The 25,475-nt window shown below is 40.1% G+C and overlaps 1 protein-coding gene across 6 annotated transcripts in view; it reads left to right on the forward strand.

Moving 5' to 3' along the window:
* The window catches only part of LOC135477576 (5-hydroxytryptamine receptor 1D-like), an 80,743-nt gene extending 57,650 nt beyond the window's left edge, over positions 1-23,093 (forward strand). For 2 of the 6 annotated variants that reach the window (XM_064757724.1, XM_064757726.1), the window contains one exon: positions 20,423-23,093. In XM_064757724.1, the coding sequence (XP_064613794.1) occupies positions 21,149-22,606 (1,458 nt within the window). In that variant the 5' untranslated portion in view covers positions 20,423-21,148 and the 3' untranslated portion in view covers positions 22,607-23,093. Of the gene's footprint in view, positions 1-1,103; positions 1,195-8,783; positions 8,914-20,422 lie in introns of those variants that run through there. The other 4 variants (XM_064757725.1, XM_064757728.1, XM_064757729.1 and 1 more) reach the window with 4 other exon arrangements.
* The last annotated feature ends 2,382 nt before the right edge of the window (positions 23,094-25,475 follow it).

The following is a 25,475-nucleotide window of genomic DNA, read 5'->3' on the forward strand; positions in this document are numbered from 1 at the left end:
GTTATTTTCAGATTCATGGTGGTTAAAATATCCTTTCCAATAATGGCATGAGTCGTACAAATCCGAGCTAGATTTGAACAATGTCCTAACACAGATTTGCAATTGCATAAATCTGACAACAGGCAGAAGAGAAAAGTTAAGTAATTTACAAAACATAACTGAAGCAAACAAATCCCAAGTTGTCGTTCTGAACTTTAATGAAGCATTTCGGCCTATACCGTTATCAGCATTTGGATATCTATTATCAATGCTGCACTGGGTTTGCTATGAAAGAGAACTGAACAATGCTAAGGACAATCTGGGCCCGTCATACAAATGAAAAGTCGCCGAACTCTTGGTGTGAAAGAGAATGGAGCGATTCTCGTGCAAAGGACAATCTGGGCAGTTCATACAGAGCTTCATGGTTTTCTTACCACACTGGCGGCTGCGTCGTTGTGGGAGACCAGAGATCAGGTGCCTTGAAATCTTACGTCTTCTTGTACTCTGGGTTCCACGGAGAGAAAACAACCAGGACTTGCAAAGATTCATCTCTTCGTGCTAGAATGAAAGTCATTGCAACATCCCTGATAAAGCCAGGTTGGCCAAGCGCCATACGCGCAGAAGGAGTGTTTAGTCTGTACTACTGCCAGACATTGTGAATGGAAGATGATAGCTGTGCGACGAACAGTCACCACCACTATGCATTGATGCGAACTGAGGTCGGTAATAACCGGTGTTTTCATCCATACGGTCGGTCCCACCCATATACTGGTTGTACGCTAAGATCATCTGTGGTATGGGTATCTGGATTTCTCTGCTTTCTTTCCTCGACCACCTCTTCACAGCTCCAATGGGATTGACACCGAAAACAGTAGACGCCACTGTTACCACACTGTAGTCATTCCAGCGGCAGACAAGAACTCCCGAAGACGTATCAAGGTGATAGTCAACAGAACCGCACTCCTTCTTCTTCATGACATTGACTGCTGTGATGGGGTATCTCTGTGTTCTGTTCTGGCGCAATACTCTAATTCCGTGCATTCCTTTTTTGTATTTATCTTTTCAAGTAAAGGAATGGAGGTGGACAGATTGTCAAAAAATACGGAATGGTTTGTCCGGCAAGTTACTCGAGTTCCATAACAGCAGCGCCACCCATTCCCAACTCTGGAAATGTTTTAGCTCTTGCAGCTCCTGATATGGAATGTACCGAATCAGGTATCCACTTGGTGAATTCAAGCACCAGACTTTGTATCCATACCGAATAGGTTCAGTATGGATGAACTTTTTGGCTGGATTCCTTCCATATTCAGGGATCATCAACTCGTCTATACTGATACGCTCAACACAGGGTCAGAACTGAACAAACCTCTTATTTAGCATGATGATGAAGGGACCAAGCTTGGGCATCTTGTCAAGTTTGGTATTATCCGTGAGGTGGAGCATTCTCAAGATCTCTTCAAACCTTTTGTATGGAAAAGGTCACGCAATGGCTTCGTTACGTACATCCTCGTCGTGATACCCAATACATGCGTCTCCTTAGTACTGGACAGTACCCGGAGATAAGCATAATAGTAATGCACAGTTTCAAATCAAATCTTGCTATTTTAAAATTTTGTTAGCCTTTTCCTTGTGCATTACTATTATGTTTTTGCCACAGTATACCCCATGACCTAATGGTCGAAAAATCATTCAAAGATTTTTGCTGGAGACAGATTGACTTCTTTATTATCTGAGTCTGTCTTGTTAAGGGCGTTGTTTCAAATTCTGTTTCTCTCCGTACGCGTGTTGTCATTTCAGGAGCCTTTCTCTTCTTAGCGACAGTCACAACCTCATCATTAAAGCTCACTTTGGACTGTCACTTTGGTCAGAGGTAATGTCGTCATCCTAGGCGATGCGAGAACCCACCATTAGTTACCTGATACATTTTTTACAGAAACTGGCATCCCATCGGCATCCTCCTCACCATGTCAACAGTGTCTTCATGTACATCCAGGGGGTTCAATGAAAACATCTGTGCCATCAAACTCTTCTTCACCCAACGACGGAAAATTACAATGAAAACACCAAAAACAAATTTGTCTGCATAATTACACACTTTCTAGTTATGCTTTACAAAAATACGCAATACAAAAACGATATACCCTCTCATGGTCAGCGTCCCAAAAAATGAGACGCACATGTTACTTGTGATATCTAGTTGCATGTGATACGCAGTAATTTGTAGCTGAACCTTTCTCCTTTTTTTCTTTTAAACGTTGCTCCATGTGCTTTCCTGGTCGCCATTTTGGAGCAAGATAAAAGGAAAACAACTCTGTGCCCACTGTTGGTTGCAGATCGGCGCCTTCTGTTATCAAACAATATATCCCACCGCAGTTGTGTCCCATAATATTTTATATCATATAGAAATATGGACCGTCCCATAAATGGGACATTGTCCGTGAATGGATTACTTGTACTTGTTTAAATACTGTATAAACAGTTTAAATGTTTAAAAATAATAAAAACCTACTTCCACTACCCCCTGTCCACAGAGATTGGGAGGGAGGGAGTGCTTTTTCCTGGTTATCCGGTGTCATGGGGTATAGTGTAGGCCTAAAGGCGCTTTGGCGCACACTTTTTGTTTTTCGTCACTCACAGAATCCATGATGCACTATGCTGTATGCACTTTTAAGATGCCCGCATCAGAAACTTGATTAACTAACGCTCAAGTGAGCATGTCTTCATTGAATGGGTTAGGACATCCTCCAGATGGCGTCCCTAGGGATGGCCCAAATAAGATAAGCTGTCGTTATCTGGTGTGGTTTATGCAGCCAGCTGCTGAGAATGACGAGAAGTTCATTAGCGCTAAAGTGCAGAAATGTCAGGATGCCTTTCTAAAAATAATGACAAAGCAGTGAAAAATTAATATCTTTAAGAATGGTCATTTATAAAACAAAAGAGGTATTTTATTTGATTATCGTCCTCAACACTTTTTTGACTAAAGGATTTCATCTGACGTTTGACTCTCCTATTCAATCCTCATGCAATATTTATGTCACCCCGTTCCCTACTGAGTCCCCGGTTTGCGTCCGTCTAATCGCTTACCTCGTCGCATATCGTTGACGACGTATAGTCCATTTTGCTCTCTCATACTTCTCTTTTACTTCTCATTTGTTTGAAGAACATTTTCCCTTTGAAAAAAGTTAAGAATATTTTCAGAAATATTACCGTTCATGCCCATCCATGAAAAGAAAAATTAATTCTCAAAATTATCCAACATACAAAATACATAAATGATTAAAATATATATCAATACTTGTTTTACAAGATCACGGTCTTTCCCCTTAAGACCGTATATAATTTTACAACCTCATTTCTACCCCGACTAATCGAGTTATGTGTACATATTTTCTACACCACAAGTTTGCAGATGTTTGCATTATGTATGCATTTGTACTTAGACCTGATGATATATGGCACGGGCTAATTGCTTGCACTGTGATATACATTATATAGGTACTAAAGATACATAGCCAAAAAGCTATTTGCCATAGCATAACAACAAAGACATGCGTCGTTACCGCACTTATCTATTAGGGTTACTTTGACAAAAAAGAGATAGAGAGAGGAAAAAGAAGTATGGAGAAAAGGTTGCTCTGTTCCTAAAAACGGAATGTAAAATCATCGAACGGATCCTATAAATTGTTCACACTGTTTTAGCTAGGTTCACCTAGATTGCACGGAACGCCCTGCTTTCTGTTTTTGTTTGAAAACGTAATAACGCGGTGTTTGGAGTAATCGTAGACGTCTTCTAAATAACTGATAGTATTTTTTACCAAACTCTGCTTAAGTCAAGGTGTTAAAGGGCGCATAACTTGCTACGATTTTAGTAGCTTACAGTTCACCTGATACAAAGAGAAACAAGAACGCAGGAAAACAATAGTGTACGGTTAACCGATGTCATTTCCAGAAGGGGCAACATCAAATCAAGCGGTATGCTGTGTACAAAAGCTGTAGTAGCAGTTATTGTAGGCTTGTATAAATGTATCCTCTTGAGGTGCACATTTCCTAAACATTTGGGTCCAGCGGAAGGGATTGTCTCTCCAGAGAAATCCGTCTTTCGTCAAATGGTATGCCCCGTTCTTCTGTTCATAACTTTGTTTCTTCCTGGCCCCAGGGATTACAACGCCCGGGGAGAATCTGGTGATAAACTGACCCGTAAAATTCTCACACAATAACACACGGGTAAACGAATCCTCTTAAAGTAAATTATTTTCTTATTCTGAATTGCCTCAGTGGAAGATCCCCAAAACTGAGCCGGGCCTGAGCGGATTAGAGATCCCAAACACCACGCGTTGCTTTCCCGTGAAGCTCAGCTGAGCATTGTTGGCCAATTCGCAATTTTTCCCGTATTGCGTCAAATATTGGCTCCTCGTAAAGCTCTGTTTTACAAAAACCTTGAATTATGTTGATAATAATAATATTACAGGCAATGAAAATGGACTACTTTGGTTGGTGTACTTGATTCATAAATATTTATCTACTAAAACGAAGTTAAAACGGCGTTTTCTCTATGTTACACGTGATCGTCTTGTACCAAAAGCGCACCTGCGGGCAAATGCTTTGTATGTTATGCCCTGATAATTACTTATCAGGGCATAGCATTTGCGAATGTATATGTATACACAAGAAATCTCGAGACAAGCACCAAAAGACGTCAAGAATTAACCAAGACGGATAAAAAACGAGTTTGAATAAGACAGTCAAACAGTAATGAAGCAATAAATGGAAGAGCCAAATCAGTCAACTTAAGTGTAGTCAGTCATTCATTCATGCAGCAAGCAAATAATGAATCCGTCAATACACAGCAAACATTTATTCAATTAAAAACTACATATCAAGAAAAAGTCAAATGAAGTGTATAATCAATTAGAACAGGTGTCTGACTCAATGGAAGGTGCAGCTATAAGGCCGCTTGAATATGTAGGACGTTGTATTATCAATATGACATAGTCCAGTCATAGATAAGCAACATTATACCGACTGTAAAAAAGTAGATAAAGGGACGCTTAGATAGATAGCTGGAGATAAATTCAATGGGGAGGGGGTGCTCTAAAATCCTCATCTTGCCGTAAACAATGCTGTTCCAGAGCACATTCTTGTCTAGCCCGCAGTTGTCTAGCGTATGCTTCATTGCGCATCACAGCGGTTCAAAGCTATGCAGATATTTTCTCTTGTTTTTCCCATGTGACAGTATGATTGCTCGTAAAGCTCCTGCGTAGTACACTAGAACGAGAGCGAAACAACAGAAAACGATGTGTTTTCACCGCAGCTCTGATGTTTTTGAGCGGTGAGTCAAGAGTCTCGCGTGTTCGACAATTTGCATCAACGCGGTTCCAAAGATATGTATCCTGTTTTGTTCTTTCGTGTGAGTTTGCTCATAAAATTCGTAAACAGTACACAAGAACTGCTGTGATCCAGCAGAAAACGATGTGCTTTCACCGCGGTTTGAACCACACTGTGTATCCCTCCAGAATCTTACATTAGGAGGACATCGTGCATCAAAACGATCCAAAGCTTTGTACGTAGTCCTATGCTTTCCTGTATTAGGATACTAGTGTTCGAAAAAGCCTTAGTAATAGTACACGAGCACTGCAGTGAAGCAGCAGAAAACGATGTGCTTTCACCGTGGTCCAGATCGTTTTGCTGAGACAAGTTATTCTTTCATGTATGAGATGAGGATTTGTGAAACACGACCCAGAAAACCAAAAAAAAGAAACAGCAGAAAAGGGTGTGTTTCACCGCACTTTGACCTTTCTGCTACAAGTGAGTGAGTTATATTCTCTCTTCTGTGAATGTGTGTTTGCTCATAAAACCTAAGACGTATAGTACACGACATAACAGAAAACGCTGTGCTTTCACTACAGTTCCGACCACAGTGTGTAGTCCACCAGGTCTTACATTACGGCATCGTGCATCAAGGGTTTATCAGCATCTCACGGTTATTAGCTTTTGTTATAATCTATGATCTTTTCGATTGACTTCTCCCATACTATCTAACCGTGCATCCATAATGGAGCTAAATGTTCCAGGGCAAGGGCCATAAAAATGTCCTGGAAAAGGGTAGGGAAGTGCACACTGAGATTTTCCTAGCCAGGAAAGCAGTGGCGATAATTTTCCCGGTCGTTGCCGCGTGTTGGAAATTGGATGATCACTGCGGGAGGCCACTTCATCGGACGATTTAGCCCACATAATGGTCGGGAATATGGGAGACTAACGTGCCCAGCTTTTGAATCATCATCTCTATAAACAATACTTCGTTCTAGGCTTGTATCTTTGAATCGACGTGATTAGTTGAGCAGGGCTGATGAGAGCGCCGTGACTTTAGTGCGCATCTCCTCTTATGCCATTAAGCTCGCTGGTAAGGGGTCATGGCTAAAGTGACTCGATGGCATTCCTGGGCGTCACAAGATGTGATTTGTATGAATTATGAATATTTGAAATTCCTTTGATGTCCTACTTACGGCTAATCTCCCGCCGGTGCAATTAAGTCAGGCTTACGCCTAACCACTTACAGTGCACATTTCTGTGCCACGTGGTAGGTACTATGGGAACTCCCCAGTTGCCATTTTGGAGCATTACCGTCATTGTTTAGTGCCTATGGACGTTATTGCAGCCAAAACACATTCACTGTGTTTATGAATGCTGCTAGTATTACAATGCCCCTTGAGGACTGATGTTTACAACCGTTGAGGGAAAGTAAAGGTTGAGTTGAACGATGTACCATGAGACGTGATAACCCGAATGTTCACAGCTTTTCCATAATAAACAGGGTAGCCTCAAGGTTGCACCTCATAGCGAGAGATACAATCGAATTTGCCGCGTCAACTCGTGCACCCAGTCAAAAGGAGCGCCTCGGTCAACGACTGCAAGTCATAAGACCAAAACGAGTCTGAAACGTTAACTAATCCGTCCTGTTCAATAAAGAGGTAAACAACCATGCACTAAGTAATTATTATTATGTTTACAGAGATACTGGAATACATTTGAGACGAAACAAAACAAAGCAATTCAGATGTCTGCGATAAGAGAATTAAGAAACTATATGTATTTCGGGAATTCCAACTACCTGTGTTCTAAAGAATTTTGTTTCAAATAGGAAGAAGAGTTATTACATATCGATAACATACTGGGCTGTTAAAGACATTTCGAAATAAATCTCAAATTTGTTCCAATATCTCTGTAAATATAATAATAATTACTTAATGCATGGCTGTTTACATCTTTAATGAACAGGACGGATTAGTTGACGTTTCAGACTGGTTTTGGTCTTATGACTTGCAGTCGTTGACCAGGACGCTCAAAAGCAACAGACACCAGACTAAAATCCGAGCTTAGTTATAACTGAAAACTTAAAATTGAACTTATTGTTACCTGTGCGTTTGGAATGGTTTGTTTATTTATTTATTTGATTGGTGTTTTACGCCGTACTCAAGCATATTTCACTTATTTGACGGCGGCCAGCATTATGGTGGGAGGAAATTCACGACCATCCGCAGGCTGTTAGACCTTCCCATTTAGGGTTGGAAAGGAAGCCAGCGTGAGCTGGATTTGAACTCACAGTGACCGCATTGGTGGCAGGTTCCCGGCCTCATGGGCTTATAAATGCCGCTTCGGCAACATTGTCGCACATACTGTGACGAACAATACTCCTGCCAACAACCGTTTCGTTTTTCAGTTGTGATATTTATTTTATTATTTAAACTGGTGTTTGAACTTTGACCTCGACTATTGTTTCACGGTTTGCCTTCTTGAATTGTGATTTGTATACTGCGCTCAGTATACGTTAATCGTCTTTTATCCCCCTCGCCCCCACCTTCCCGCTTCCGCCCCCTGCTAAATGTGCCCGGTTTCCTCCTACCATAATGCGCGTTGCCGTCGTATGAGTGAGATATTTTCGAGAAGCACGTAAAACACAAATAAAATAAATAACAATACCGGGCGTCATATGTGGAGTCTTTGACATCGGGATCCTGCTAAATTGTCAATATCGCTAACGACTTGCAGCAGGAAGACGCCATTTAATACGACCACGATAGTGCCGAGCCAAGCTGCTGATTGAAACAGAGCGTGGGCAGTGACACAAATGTTTCGTACATACATGCAACATTAGTTGCCTCGCCTGCTTACTCCAAGAACTCCTGCAGCCCTACTCTCAAGACATTCTTCTGTGACACTTGAGAGTGAAGGAAATCAATCTAAGTAACTTTTGGTGCAAACTTCTGATAGATTCCCCTTGCTTTTTTGGCGTGACAAGAATCAATTGATGGCAGCAACTTCAATAATAAAAACCAATAACGACTGCTTTACTCCAGGCATTTTTTATTGACTTCCCTTGTCCTTAAAAGCCATTGAAGTAGCCGATGCAGTATTCGCTGCGGGGAATTGTCTTTGCATGTAACTTCATATTGACTGCATTAGAATGTTTGGCGTGATACTAACACTTACTGGTGATTAGCATAATAGACAATGTTACAGTCGGAACCTTTGATATTTATTATAATCAATTAGGTTGTCATTACTGTCGTCATTATTTCTGTCTATGAAAGGATTATATTCCCCAGGGTTGTAGCGGATCTATTAATAAGTCAACCAAACAGTCAGTCAGATATCAGTTATTGGTCAATGCCATATGAAACAATCAATTACAAAAACTGGGTGTACGTTGGAATGGGTATAACCCTAGCCATTGTAATATCGTGGCAAAGACTAGATTCCAGGCTGTGTGGATGTTGTCACCAGTGTTGAAGCATTATGTATTACAGGAGAGATGTCTGATACTGGTGCTCTGTAGGACAAACCGTTCCTCATTCAAGTTTAATGTATGCGTCATCGACATTATATGAAGATACGAACATGCTCTTGTGGACAACATGTGCCTATATAAGATTAAAGGTAAGTTTAATTTGTAGGGGCTGACCTTCTGAATGTCACAAACATATTCGGCGGCATTTTACTGCATGTTAGAAAAATAATATATATAGTATTAATAGTACCGATTTGCCAGTTTCAAGAAAATATCATGAATTTCCTAAACAATCCTAATAAGTTGATTTCTGGACATTTCCACCTCTGTAACTGAACGAAATTCAATCATATGAACTTTTAAACCACAAGTTCTGTCACCGAACATCTTCATTAGCTTGGCATTTCCACCTCTGTAACTAAACGAAGTTCAATCATATGAACTTTTAAACCACAAGTTCTGTCACCGAACATCTTCATTAGCTTGACATTTCCACCTCTGTAACTGAACGAAATTCAATCATATGAACTTTTAAACCACAAGTTCTGTCACCGAACATCTTCATTAGCTTGACATTTCCACCTCTGTAACTGAACGAAATTCAATCATATGAACTTTTAAACCACAAGTTCTGTCACCGAACATCTTCATTAGCTTGGCATTTCCACCTCTGTAACTAAACGAAGTTCAATCATATGAACTTTTAAACCACAAGTTCTGTCACCGAACATCTTCATTAGCTTGACATTTCCACCTCTGTAACTGAACGAAATTCAATCATATGAACTTTTAAACCACAAGTTCTGTCACCGAACATCTTCATTAGCTTGACATTTCCACCTCTGTAACTGAACGAAATTCAATCATATGAACTTTTAAACCACAAGTTCTGTCACCGAGCATCTTCATTAGATTGACATTTCCACCTCTGTAACTGAACGAAATTCAATCATATGAACTTTTAAACCACAAGTTCTGTCACCGAACATCTTCATTAGCTTGACATTTCCACCTCTGTAACTGAATGAAATTCAATCATATGAACTTTTAAACCACAAGTTCTGTCACCGAACATCTTCATTAGCTTGACATTTCCACCTCTGTAACTAAACGAAATTCAATCATATGAACTTTTAAACCACAAGTTCTGTCACCAAACATCTTCATTAGCTTGACATTTTCACCTCTGTAACTGAACGAAATTCAATCATATGAACTTTTAAACCACAAGTTCTGTCACCGAACATCTTCATTAGCTTGACATTTTCACCTCTGTAACTGAACGAAATTCAATGATATGAACTTTTAAACCACAAGTTCTGTCACCGAACATCTTCATTAGCTTGGCATTTCCACCTCTGTAACTGAACGAAATTCAATCTTATGAACTTTTAAACCACAAGTTCTGTCACCGAACATCTTCATTAGCTTGGCATTTCCACCTCTGTAACTAAACGAAGTTCAATCATATGAACTTTTAAACCACAAGTTCTGTCACCGAACATCTTCATTAGCTTGGCATTTCCACCTCTGTAACTGAATGAAATTCAATCATATGAACTTTTAAACCACAAGTTCTGTCACCGAACATCTTCATTAGCTCGACATTTCCACCTCTGTAACTGAACGAAATTCAATCATATGAACTTTTAAACCGCGAGTTCTGTCACCGAGCATCTTCATTAGCTTGACATTTCCACCTCTGTAACTGAATGAAATTCAATCATATGAACTTTTAAACCACAAGTTCTGTCACCGAACATCTTCATTAGCTTGACATTTCCACCTCTGTAACTGAATGAAATTTAATCATATGAACTTTGAAACCACAAGTTCTGTCACCGAACATCTTCATTAGCTTGACATTTTCACCTCTGTAACTAAACGAAATTCAATCATATGAACTTTTAAACCACAAGTTCTGTCACCGAACATCTTCATTAGCTTGACATTTCCACCTCTGTAACTGAATGAAATTCAATGATATGAACTTTTAAACCACAAGTTCTGTCACCGAGCATCTTCATTAGTTTGACATTTTCACCTCTGTAACTGAACGAAATTCAATCATATGAACTTTTAAACCACAAGTTCTGTCACCGAGCATCTTCATTAGCTTGACATTTTCACCTCTGTAACTGAATGAAATTCAATCATATGAACTTTTAAACCACAAGTTCTGTCACCAAACATCTTCATTAGCTTGACATTTTCACCTCTATAACTGAACGAAATTCAATGATATGAACTTTTAAACCACAAGTTCTGTCACCAAACATCTTCATTAGCTTGACATTTCCACCTCTGTAACTGAAGGAAATTCAATCATATATACTCTGGATTTTTAAAGTCCAAATTCGCAAAATCTGTGCTTGATCGTCTTCAGTAGCTTTCTTTGAACTGGGTGATCTCAATTTGGAAATACGTATAGGTTTCCTGGCGTCCCTGTTAAATAGAACCATTTGGGGGGCAAGAAAGACGTAACTTGTTTAGGCTACAAAGTCAGATTCATAAGAAGGAAGAAAATCCAAATTATGTATTTTCATAAGCTGTCCACAACAGGCTATTCTTTTCACTTACTTTCCACATGCTTTTGGGTAATTATCAGCAATTTTTTGTTCATAAAACCCTGGTATAAATTCGTTATGTTGTCGAAAGCTCAAGTGTTCGGCAATAAATGCGAAATGTTCCACACCAACGGGGTCTTCGTGTCAGAATCTCATCATACGGGTACTTCCGTTTGTTTGTTTAGTTTGTTTTTTTTTTTGTTTTTTTTTTTTGCTTTTTTTTTGGTTTTTTTTTGTTGTTTTTTTACACGGAATGCATGAATAAAACTATTTATTTAAGCCTTCACTGTCCGAGCGAGCTAATGGTTTTTTTCTGGAGTCCGATAGCCCGTGAGCAGTTAGATATTACACGCGTGTGTCTGTTCCTCCACAAATACCATGTTGGCCAGATGGGGTCATATTATCGTATACTTTTGTCCTTCCGCCTTTCCGTCTGTTTACCCGTCTGTCTCACCGTATGCAAACTGTTTTTTTACTTATATCTGCAGTTCATACAGCTTCAGTGCATAGAATTATACAATCTGGTCACGTTTTGCCTCTAGCGTATAAGACTATCGGAAACGGGTGACCTCACTTTGAAATTTACGTTTCACGTCTATACTATAATTGAAAGATATATTGTTAATGATGAGCTTCAGTGTCATTGCCAGTAGCATTGTCTGTTATTCACTTTGCCATGCCAGGGTTACAGGTGTCGTGCAAAATTCCTAAATTGATTGCTCGATTGATTACTGGAACATGTAGGCCTAAGGTGCGAGTGTTAAGGGTGGACAGCCTATTTAGCTGATGCCATACTTTAGGCTTTTAATGCAACAATCTGCTATAAACTTTTGAGCAAGTATACAATTCATGTGTTTTTTTCTGCAAGACTGAAGTAATTATTCCTTTGTTTTAACATGCCTACTGACAATGACATATTAACCAATTTTTATATAGCTTTCTAGCACTTTGGGCTAGACAACATTTGCCTCGCGTTTGACATACGTTATACATTTGAATAAGACTCCTATTACACAGAGGGTTGCCGCACCAAAATCCTTTTAGACTATCGTCCAAATCAAGTACATGTGCAAGGGGTGCATGTCCCATGGTAGATTTTATAACAGATTTTATAGCTGCGAGAACAAAGACTGTAAATTGTGTAACCCTCGATGAGAGTAGTTTAAGCGGCCTCAGTTGTTTCAACTGACCATGGCATGTTGCGTTTCTGTAGCACTAGCGTTCTCTCAATTGTTTTAAATGGCCACAGTATATTATTGTCACGTGGCATAATCGGTCTCTGTTGATCCCACTGATCATAGCATGTTGTGTCTGTGTAACACAGGCGACGTATGCTGTTTAAACTGGCCACAATGTGCTGTGCTTACGTAACAGAGGCAGCCTCTCTTGTTTTAACCAACCATAGTGTACTGTGTTTACGTAACACATGCAGCCCCTTTTGTTTCAACGGACCACAGCATATTGTGTTTGCTTACATGTAGCACAAATTGTTTCAACGGAAAATATTGCATGTATGTTGTGCATATTTAGCACACGCGCCCCTGTTTCAGTTAATCATAACGTGTTGTGTTTACGTAGCACAAAATTCAGCTAACACAGTATGTTTACGTGTGCTAACGACCACCTTGTCCCATGCTACATTGAAGCAGTGTTATCTCATTAGTGGGCGGAATAATGGCGAGTGATGGGTCCACCTCAGGGTCAAGCTTGGGTTAAATCCCCCTGATATAACAAAGAAAGACCTCTGCTCTTTACGCCCGCTTCTTTTCTGGCTTACTTTAGGGGGCAATGCCTCTGCTCTTATCGATCCCTGTTCACTGGGGTTAAACATAAACGTGTTTTTTCGCTGTTGAATGTGAGTTGGCCGCGTTGCCAATTATATAAGGGGCTGACTAGTCCCGGGCACCACGATCAAGTTTTGTGTGCCGCCAATGTAATGGCGGGGGACAGCTCCTGGTGTAAGCCGTTAACTGAAAAGCTCCCCTGCATTTGGAGATTAAGACGGGCTTGTGCTAGCTCAGTGTTGAACTATCCACTGTAATGACCGTCAAACATGAGCTTTATCTTAGAAAATCTATCGATAGAACTGAGACCCAGATCGATCTGGCCTTTGTATGAGAGCCGTGCGTAAACTCTACCGTACGTCGTACCCCAGTAATAACCCTGAACGACCGGCTTCCAGCCCAGCAATAAGTCGTTTAGTGGCAACACACTCACACAAATGTCCCTTTTTATTTTCCCTTTTTGCCTTTATATACCCTAACCCGGACCCATTTTACACCATCTTCTGCACCTCCACGGATTGTTACAGTTGTAAAACACCATGCCTCCATGGTGCTTAAATTGCTAAAACTTTCACCCACTGGAATATGCAACAACCGAGTGTAAAGTGCTCAACGCTGTACGCCCCGCTCTCAATGACTGTGGCAATGCGTGGTCGACGACCACTTGTCTCTCACCAATATGGTGCGCATAATTGTACGTCATGTTTGGAAAGTTTGCCCAAGTTTGGAGGTCCGTCCTCATCATATAAGGGAAAGTTTTGCGGAGGGAGTGTGATAAATAAATAAATCAAACTGCCCGCCCCAGGTGTGTGGCATCTTTGCTTTGGGATAAATTTTTTGGACATATTTGTTCACATGTTTACTTCTGTAACCGTAATACGAACAAATAAATATTTACTTATGTTAATTATATACTGAGTGTGAGTGAAACTGTGTTCGGTTGTGTATGTAGTCATGAATGGGTAATTTTGTGGGGTTTTGTTGTGGTTTTACATATTTCAGCCTCCATAAACACAAGGTGTTTTGGTCTGCCTGTGTAAGAACAGATCCTTTTGCCTTTGAGCAGCATTGTGTAATTAACATGGTGAGTTACATATAAACGAATATCCCAAAATATCAGCCGTTCAAAAACATTGAAAAAATCATTGCATTACCATGATGTAAACAGTCAATTTGTCTTCTATTCTTCAACAAACCCATGCACCGTATATTTTCGAATGGACTGTTATTTTCAAGAGGATGTAGCTTTACAAATCTTTCTTTTTACAGATAACGTGTAATCTAGCATGGTAAATTCAAGAAGCCCTTTCATAGTGTTGTATATTGATCTAAAAAAATCTCCTTCCGGCATCATTTTCGATGAACTAAATTAGTAGTATTCCAAAAATAAGTTTTACTTCTATCTTGTCGGCGCATCAGCATCTGTATGTCAGTAGAACAGCTTTGCCCGGATGAAAATGAGTTGGTACGGGCGAATAAGCAAGTCAAACATGTCCTGCATCTGGTTGTGGGGATAACCGTTAGACCTTTGAAATGATTACTTTTTGTTGGTAGCCAAGTAATATTGTCCAAGAACGTGGCATGTTATCCCGCTGGTTTATTAACAAAGACTGAATTATATCAAATATTAAGACGAGCTTTTTTTTCCCTCCTTACTTGAAATATTGGATGCGTTAAAAATCAGCTTGCAAATTGACATATCTTGGACAGAAGTAAATTGTCTGCAAGTAACAACAGAGGTCTGCTTCTAAGACGACCAGCGAAATTGCCTGGCATTCCCCCATCGATTAAATCCGCATGAATAGTTAGGCAAGGCATTATAACGGCAAAAAATAATACGTATGACGTCATTTACTGACGAAACAGTTAATTGATGTGCAGAAGGCATTTTGACCCTGTGATTTCTTGGAAATTTTGTAAAATATTGGAAAACATTGCATCCTGGGAATATGCTCGTATCTTTATGGCATAATGCACCTTGTATTTTGCACCGTGGATGAGAATGATTTACATTAACAAACTGAATACCCGGATGTTCCGGCCATTGCATTCCTCCTTGTCAGAGTTGATCACGCTGGCCAGAAACAAACTTTACTGATATATAAAAACTAGAAATATTGTATAGCAAAGTCATACAGTTAAAGCAAAACAAGAACAACAGAATAATTGATCTCAATCAGCGTTGACTTGAAAACGCTCCTGACAACACTTATTTCGAAGTATTGATCACGCAATTAACTTGCATTGGCAGAGCATCACATTAAAACCTGCTTTTTTCTGAGGTAAGTAATAGATTGGGGAATTTTTTCTAAGGTAAGCAATAGATGGGGGGAAAACTGTGTTAACTTTCACGTAGTTTATGAGAGAAGTAAAAATAAGATAACAGTTTTTATTTAACACCAGATTCCGAAAATCTTAGAGTCTTTAACAGATTGTAAAGCCATACAGATTCCAAGCAATAAATAAAATCGCAGGGAATCTTCTTTGATGAAATTTACTGCGGTGGTGAAAACAGAATAAACAGAACTACAAATCTTTTGAATTAACGATCTGATGCGATGGCGTCCAGTTTGGTTAGAACTGTAATTGGATAGCTCCATTGGAGAGAACCATGGTTCCAGATCACTTGAAAAACGAGCCCTTGCAGACCAAAGCAGGCAGTAATCTACTCAGTATAAATATTTGTCAACTATTCCCTGCCTTTTCGTCCACGTTAATTACCTTGGCGCTCCTACTGTTAGAAAGTTCTACTCGTGTTAGACAACGTAGGTTGATTTGGGGGGCCTCATGTGCGTAGGGACAAAGAATTACTCCACACCACCAAGTCTTCTGTTGAACGCCAGTGAGGCACCTGCCTCGCTTCTCCGTCCCCACGGGAGCCGTAGCAGACCGATTTCTCAAAATGAGAATGTTGAAATATTTGCCGCTTTGCCGTCTCGTGTATTTGTGTAATCGATGACAGAGACACTCTTGTGTATAATTCCTACATCAGAAAAGCAGTGTGCAGTCAGTAAAATCATTTCTCCGCAATTTATGGCCAAGCTCTCGTCACCAGTAATACTGAATTTCGTTTAAACCCTGCAGTCTCACTCAAAACGCTTTCGATTCCGTCGAGATTTCCGTCCTTCTTATCACCCTTCACGTTTCACACAATTGACTTTTCATGTCACTTTCGTTAATTGCTGTAAGATGGCAACTTCATTTCCGTGCCTAAGAATGTTACTTCTTGTGAGTCTGTTTTTTTCACTCCCATTAGGGTATGCTAAAGGAGATATCCTACGAGAAATAAAGATAGAGGTACTTTTATTTTGCCACACGTTTCAGCGATGTGATTTTAATCCCGCGGACGTGTCACCGGTAAATATCGGACGCTTCTTCAGCCCCGGGATTGCGTTGAAGTATCAGAACTGTATTAAGATGGATGGCTACATCAGAGCTACGGTCTCATTGTCCAGCACATTGATCGATTCACCAGTTGGGTAACACTCCTTACAAACAGATATATTTCCATTAGCACGGATACATAACTGACAAAACAAACACGTACTATTGACTCCAGCAATCACTATATCTGTCCACTGCTGAAAGACCACAGCACTGTCTATCCAGTTGAATATGTGCGGCTTGAGAAAGAAAGGATCCGAGGGCTCTAATTAAAGACGCTACAGATGCTTTATGTAGGTCACGGAAAAATACGTGCTGTAAAAAAAAAAGATCATGCTCTCTACTGATAGATATTTCAGCAGGGTAATTTCCATTAAAATAATCAAGACAATTTTGATGCATTTTCTTGCTTTGTGTGCGTTTATATTTTCTTTACTGTTTTTTTTTTCTCAGTAGAGGGAGGTTATACATTTAGGCTTAGTTTTTTTTTTACAGGCATGGAAGGCTTTTTGGTAGAAATTACTCTCATCTCAAACTGCTGCACACTTCAAGTAACAAGACATTCCTCACAAATTTAGCCAACGTAGCCGACTATTCGTTCGGCTGATAATGACGCACTGATAATATAATGCTGCTCAGGCTGTGACGTCAAACTCAATGTGCCTCACTGAAACGACGTGCTCAGAGCTTCGCTGAAGCTGTCACGTTAGGCCTAGACCAGAGTTTGGTAACTGACGACCTGCAGAACCTTGTGGATTGACCCCGGGCGCTGCGGGGTTTCCATCCACCATAATGCTGGCCGTCGTTGCATAACTGAAATATTCTTTAATACGGTATAAAGTATCAAAAAAATAAATAATTAAACAAAATAACTGACACAAAGAGCCTAAGAGGGTTCGGAAAAATAATTTATTCATACCGAATCGACATCTTTTGTCCCTAATTTCTCTTCGCCAGCTAGCTTTTCACAACCAGATAAATACCTATTTGAATATGTCGTGTTGGTCTAGGCTGCATCGCTTTTCATAATGATCATGGCCTGTTTTTTATGGGCTTTTTTTACCCTTAATCACTTTACTGAGTGTTTATTGCCGTACTGAAAGATTCTAGTGGAGGACACCGGATTTTATTCGATCACATCCGTAACAATTTATCAATCTTTTCCATTCTGAATTTTTTATCTAAAGCTACCAAGATGCATTCTCTTATATACATGTAGCGTGTAAGCGGTATATCCTTGTTTAAAGACAATAGTGGAGGCAGACTTTCCACTAATGAGATGTTTTTTTTTAATTATGCATCCTTTACTTTTCCATTAAATATGATATTGTTGTTCAGTTATTACGAATCCATTTTAACAATCGCATGTGTTTTATTATATTTTTGAGTTAAACGCACGGCAGTTAATCATCATAACCCGTCTACCCTGTGTTTGCAAGAGTCCAACTTGGTAGGGTCACCACATTTGCAAGTTGTGTCATAAAATGACATGTTAGACGATGGCTGCTTGCCCTATACGCTCTAGGCTAATAAATCAGCAGGTGTGTTGAAAATGTGAATAATCGGCTCATGATCCCCGTTACCACTAGACGTGAGTATTCACGTGAGATTGGTGGTATCCTTCGTTGCAGACGTGATGTGAACTTTTTGTGTTTCTTTCAACCTAACAGACAATACACTTAACAACATAACGTTTTAGCGCATACAATGTTCTAATTATTTATTCAGCCCATATCTCCTGTCCCATGCAACCACAGCTCTATCTTAAAAATTTTCTATAAAAAATAGTCACCGGGTGTGCATTTTTATATATGGGAACATTCATGTCAGTTTTGCGTCGATGCTTCCCGTGAGCTATCTTATTGTAATCGCTGATCACGGCTTGCTTCGTACTAAACACCGAAACATTAGTATTTTTTATTTGTGGTAACTTTTTCCGTCAGATCGCCAGATACATGACGTGAGAACATGTTTCTTGCCTTAAGTAATTCCAACAAATCGTATGATGTCAGCGTCCATCCATCAACACCCACCGTCAAATGTTGTGCACGAAATAAAAAAACCTAAAAAACCAAAAAAAAAAAAAAATCCGGAGACATGACTAGGAGCACTAAACAGGGATTCGCTTTTTTATACGTGCATTGTGAGTGAGAAAAATACGCATTTTTCCGACGTATCTGCTCCAGTGAAGCCGCGATTAATGGAAATAACGGTGTCTGGCCTCCCAATAAGCTCGTTAACTTCTATGCGTTTTTTTCTGCCTTATCCATTTATTCGTAACTTGTTCTGAACTCGCTGTCTAATCCAGAGGATGCGCTTAGACGGCTGGTGAGTGAACGCCCCGGGGATACGGTGGACTACGGTGACCTACATGCAAGGCTAATATCAATATTAACACGTAAAGTTCATTTAAATTGCAAAGATGCGATTTGTTTTCAATGTATTTATCCCTTCTGTTAAATGTACGATAAAAAAATGTCACACGCGGCTTTGTGAAAGTGGTCTTGGACCGATTTCCTGGCCGTTGAATGAGGTCCAACGTATAAGTAAAATATTTCTGGATTACAGCGTGAAACACCAATTCAATAAAATAGGTAAATATTTGAGAAATCGTTCTTTGATTATGAATGTGCAGATCACGAATGGCCACTGGCAAAGCAATTTGTAAATAAGTTAGTCTTGAGTATTTTAGGCCAAGGAAAAGAAATTAAGGGAGTTATATTGTGAAAAGACTATTTTGCCCTTTATATACGCGCGTATTAATACCACGGTACGTGGGAAGGTTTTCCATCAACCTGCGGATGGTTGTGGATTTCCACCGGGCTCAGCCCAGTTTCCTCCCAAGATAGTGCTGGCCGCCGTCGTATAAATGAAATATTCTTGAGTATGGCGTAAAACACCAATCAAATAAATAAACAAAACACCAATCAAATAAATAAATAAATAAGTATTAATACCATGCAAACCTGTTCTTTTCTGAATGGCCTACATGGGAGTACATGTGTTTTCTGAACAACTACAAATTTCCGTCTACCAGTTTAAGCATACAAACCTTAATGGCCTTTGGAATCTGTTGCCAAGCCACCATTCTGTATGACGTTACTGTTGATGAATGAGTGTGTATCTATAGCAACATTAATGAAACGTTATATAAAAAAACGTGAAATTATTCCCACAGTGAGATTTTATTTTCTCCGTAGCATTTGGCCACTTCTTACGTTTTTCATGTTCTACAGAAAAGATTCCATTGACCTAAAAATGCCTATTCCAGGGCCATACAAATCGGTGTGGATATACTGTTATAGCTATGCAGCCAATGGGAGACACGGGAAGTGTGTTTTATTAGGCCTCTTTTAACACCGTTGATGTGCAGTTTGTTTGCTTTAAAATATATGTGCGTGCGGGCAATTCCAAAGTATAAATGACCCAGCTTATGTGGAAGAAGTCGTGCCTTATTGTTAAACTACAACTTAGCAAAGAATATTCTGATTAGCATGTTTGGAGCTTGACATACGTCACAGTTTTTTGGTACTGTATTTGCATTAGCAATCGAAGGCCTTACCTTTTCCGCGTGTGTTCGTAAATTCTCATATGCATGCCCACAGTGTTCCTGGCAAAATTCAGTTCCGAGAAACAGCAGCTGATCCGTGCTAATTCCAACTGGGATTCTGTAAAAATAACGCGTAAATGGGATCAGAGAAAATCTAGCGTACCTCACACAAGACAAAACAAAATCTATCGATATGGAGGTTAGTAGATCGCGACAGCGTAAAGTGCAGTGAGCTGACATGTCCGCTCTTCTCTTTTATACATCTGTCAAGCCTCTCCTGCGAAGTCCCGTGGTGTTAAGTACATGTTCGTGTTCTATAACTGGGTTACATTACAATGCAATTGATCCAAACCTTTCCTTTGTTCATTTTCAGAAGCTTACATGGTCGTGGCACACAGCATTTCACACCTGACACAGAAATCACAGGCGGGGACCCCAGTTCGAGTTCCGGTGTGGGAAGGATGTGGGAAGAATTCATCGGAGTAGCTTGATAAGATCGAAGTTTTGCACGACTACTGTGAACGGCTTCAGTATACTTGTTGATCAACCGAGTGTGCTATAGATTTGTTAATGTGTGGTTGATTTGCTATATCGACGCCATATATTGAAAATATCAGACTACATAATTCGTCAAAGTTTGTGTCAGTATCAGCTTTGTTTGTGCTTCAACTTTTCTGTGACATCTTTTATCTTTTATTCAATTGCTGCCGCTGTCCCGTGTCGTTTAGGAATTCCATAACGCACTCTACGCCGAGGGATAGGCAGCTTCGGTCTCATCACGCTTGATCGTCTTTTCTTCTTGTTTTTAAGGCTGCTTTGGTGAAAATCCCAACGTGTGCTGCGCAGTTTTCTCTCCTTGTTTTCGAATAAAGCGTCCACAATAATTTCATTGCGTTATCGGGCTCCACGGAGTGGCAACGATGGAATGCGATAACTCCGGACGAGGCGCGCTTCACCGCACGCTGACCTGGTGGGGCACCCTGAACCAGATACTCGGCTCATTAGTGGCGAGCTCTCGGCGTGTGTTTGTACACGTTGCCGTCTAAAACTGACATAGCTTCCCGATAGCATCAATAGTGATGTGCCAGGCGTGCGGACTATGGCAAGCGAGTATGACGTATACACTTACTCCTCGGGAGACAACCTCACGGAGCTGTGGCTGGAGAGTTTCGACGACGCTGACAACAGCTCCACCAACGGCACGGACTCGGAAGAACTCGTCAACTTGAAATATGCAACGACGCCGTTGGTGTTCATCTGTTTAGTCCTAGGTATGATGATCCTGGTCACCATCATCGGTAACGTTTTCGTCATCGCCGCCATCATCTTGGAGCGCTCCCTCCAGGCCGTCTCCAACTATCTGATTCTGTCTCTGGCCGTAACGGACCTGATGGTGGCTGTTTTGGTAATGCCGCTCAGTGTTGTGAATGAGATAACTCTTACGTGGCACCTCGGCAACGAACTCTGTGACATGTGGATTTCGTTCGATATACTCTGCTGCACAGGCTCCATTCTGCACCTCGTCGCCATTTCCTTTGACCGCTTTTGGGCTGTGTCCGACATCGACTATATTCGACGACGGAACGCCCGGAAGATCCTGACGTTGGTGGCGGCAGTCTGGATCGTCGCCATCTGTGTCTCGATCCCTCCCCTGTTCGGATGGAGAGAGGACGACAACTCCCCTGAAGTAACAGGCTATTGTCAAATTAGCCAAGACCAAGGATACACTATTTACTCAACAGTCGGGGCGTTTTACTGCCCTCTTGTGCTAATGCTAGTGCTGAATTACAAAATCTACAAGGCCGCGAGGTCACGCATACGTAAAAAGGCGTTCGGAGGCGCAAAAAAACCCAAGAAGTACGACACGGCTGTGGCCGTGCCGTCAACAAAAGTCATTGGTGCGGACGGCGTTTCAATGAACGTCTCCTCTGGAAGTGACGTTGACAGTCACGACGGCTACAGCAGCTTCAATGGCTCGTGTCTTCACTTGAACGAAATTTCTCAAGTGGAAAGTTCGGTAGATCTGAGAGAAGAAGAAAATGGGCTGATGGAAAATGATTCGGACGCTTCCATCAACCCCACTAGACTCACCAGCACAACTCTTGCCCCCTCTACTCTCAGCCCGCCTCCCCTCAGCTTACCTGGTCGAAAGGGCTCAACATGCAAAATCCCCAAACCCTCGTCAAAACTGACACCGAGGACGCCAACAAAGTGTAACAACAACAACAAGATGCACAGAAAAAAAGAAAAAGAACGCTTGAGGAAGGAAAAGATTGAGATGAAGCGCGAGCGAAAAGCCGCACGCGTGCTTGGCATCATAACGGGTGCGTTTGTCGTCTGCTGGTTGCCTTTTTTCGTCATCGCCTTAATTGGACCATTCTGTGGAAGCAATTGCTACTTTCCGGACGCTATGATCAGCGTGTTTCTCTGGCTGGGTTATTTTAACAGTTTACTCAATCCCGTTATCTATACCATATTTAATCCAAGTTTTCGGACGGCTTTCCGAAAACTCTTATTCGGCAAATACCGAAAAGTAAGAATCAAAGTGGGTAGATGAGACTTTGGTGACGTGCTGACGTCATCACTGGACGCCTCACTGTCACAGACGAATGACGCACTGCGCGAGACTAAAGTGACCAATGTGTCTGTGACGTCTTTTTTTTAAACCAACGGCAAATGATATTATTTCGTTGCTGTGGTGATTTTTGGCAACGGTACCGCCATATACATGTATGTATCATTCCAGTATTCACCAATCTAAACGTTATGAGGATGAGATATATATATTGTTAGCATGCTTCCGAAGGTTTACTCTGTTTCAGCTTTTTTTAAAACATGCAAGTCGTGTGTATAATATATAGACCCTTAATGCATATGTCGGACGCAAAGAATTACTTTATTTCAACCTGTGACACTTAATGCAAATTTGTAACTGAACCATCTGGCTGTACAGAGACTTTCTAGGTTCACAATCTGTGATCTAATCTCATATTAAGAGACCATAATAAAAAAAATGTGCATCTGTAAATAAACCTTGTGTACAAAATACCAATATCTACACATGATCATTACTTTCTACATCATTGCCTTCCCTTAAACATTCGGTATATTGCGTGGCTATAACAATGAACATGCAGTCACGTAACTGCTATAGCACACTGATGATACTTTATCACAGGAAATGGTTAAGCAGTGTAACAATAACAAGTAAACTCCACTGAAGGTAAGGACAGGTCATGTGGATTCCGCCAGAAGTTTTCTGGCAACATTCATTGTTGCATGTGGTCAAAATTCGCAAAACCTTAGTCGTTTTTTTTTTTTTTTTTTTGCAATGTTATAGAGATGTAGGGTTTACGATATTTCACTCGTGTACACTGCAGCTATAACTCGCTTCATTGCGGACTATCAAATCAAATAGCGCTTGACTCCGTTTACAACCATAAGCGTTTTTACATCAGTGATCATCAGCTTATCAGATAACTGTCCCTAAATCAAAGTACTCAAGATACCCATTTACCGGGTTTGTCAGTTGTGATAAGAGTATTATGGCAATTTAAATGCTTTTATAATGGATGGTGATGCAATGATGCATTATTTCTCCGGTCTATACGTTTATAGGGACAGTGTTGATAAGGTGAAATTGAGAACGTTGATCCACATGTATTCCGAAAATTTTATATATAAACTTGAAATACGCCTTCTTGTCAATTTACCTCAGTTAGGGTTTTACTCTAACTGTTCATGTAAATGCACGTGTAGCAAATTACACGCCCCCTAAATGGGAGTTCTAAGTCCCGCCTTGTAAAACGACTTTTATTCACAATTAGATTAGTGTAGCCAACGAAGGTGCTCAGCTTACCTGCCCTGCCTTGCTGGGTTTACCCAACATGAATCCATCCCATAACATAGAAAAAAAAGAATATAAAACGCACCCCTATAGTGATTCTACTAAACGAGGACATCACAAAAGAACATATTGTAGGCCAACTTGTAGCTGTTTCCGAAGAGTGTCAATGACAGCTCAAAAAGTGAACACCTGTTTTTTGGTCGATAACTATTTTGAGGCCAAAGCCAAAATCAATGCAACATTTCGAAATCCCTTTTAATTCTGCCAGTTTAACAACCCTCGAACATTAAACGCCGATTGAATCGCTTTACCACACGGATCAGTCACACTGAATACCGTACACACAAAAAAATTCATCTGTTAAAATTACAGAAAGTCTGTTGTCCGAGTGATGCTAGAATGTATTCTGTTGTTATGACACAATATTGTGTTATATTTAACATAATATCCTTTTTAGTCTAATAGCATGGGCATGTTAAATCCATAGGATATGTGTCTTGTTATTAACAGAATAATCTGCGGCAATAACAGATACATTCAAGCATCTCTCAGATAACAGACTTCCTGTTAAATTTAACAGATTCATGTTTTGAGTGTACCCTTTAATATTCTGAACATTCTGCCTTTAATCCAAGTAATGGTGAAAATTATTTATCTGACTGGTGTTTTACGCCGTATTCATAGTTAAAATTAAACTACCTTCTAAATGTTACTTGTAGAAATTTCAACCACTTAAATTCGCGCAACATGTTTTTTTTTATATTTGATTCTCATTGGTATAGTTTTAGAAACATGGACACCATTTTTGCGATCTCGTGCTCCGACAGGCGTTGAAAAATAGAAGTATTATTATTATTATTATTATTATTATTATTATTAATACTACTACTACTAATTAAGCTAATTGATGAATTGCATACATTTGAAATCAACGCACAGGCCTATTAAATATGAGTACAAAAACCCCAGATAAACCTAAAAGTGTCTTCGCTGTAATTTGCGTATTGCCAAGTACAAAACTAATTTTATTTTTCACTTTAAATTAATGCCGGGGTATTCTCATCTTCTATTAAATCTTCTATGAAGAAGTTTTAAACAACACAGTCATTGAGAGGCGTATGATTGTTTTTCTTTTCTTTTTTTCTTATTTCATTGCTGTTTTTGATTTTATTCACTCGCGTAGGACATTCCTTGTGCATTTCCTTCATTACTGAAAACTGTGTACAGGTTATATACATTCTTACTTCTATGATGGTTTGAGCTGAACGTTGCTTTAGGCATTGGCCTTGCGATTATTCACCTGGAACGTCCATTTTTGTCGACGGAAGGTATTGGAATGTTTGTTCTAACGCCTATATATATAAATTTCGCGACATTCAAGACCATATGGGCAGATGACTAACTGGCCGTTAGGCATGAATTCATACGGGCTCAAAAGCCTGGCACATAGAGAGCGTATGTGGTGTGGAGTTACCGTAATGAGGTCATTTAAATATCTGATGGTAAACAAAGTCGTCCCCAAGGCGTTGGAATTTATAAACGGCAATACTCTGTTGCAAAATCTGATCACTTTCAGCCG

The sequence above is a fragment of the Liolophura sinensis genome, chromosome 11 (genome assembly GCF_032854445.1).
Source record: "Liolophura sinensis isolate JHLJ2023 chromosome 11, CUHK_Ljap_v2, whole genome shotgun sequence".
NCBI classification, from domain to species: Eukaryota; Metazoa; Mollusca; class Polyplacophora; order Chitonida; family Chitonidae; genus Liolophura; species Liolophura sinensis.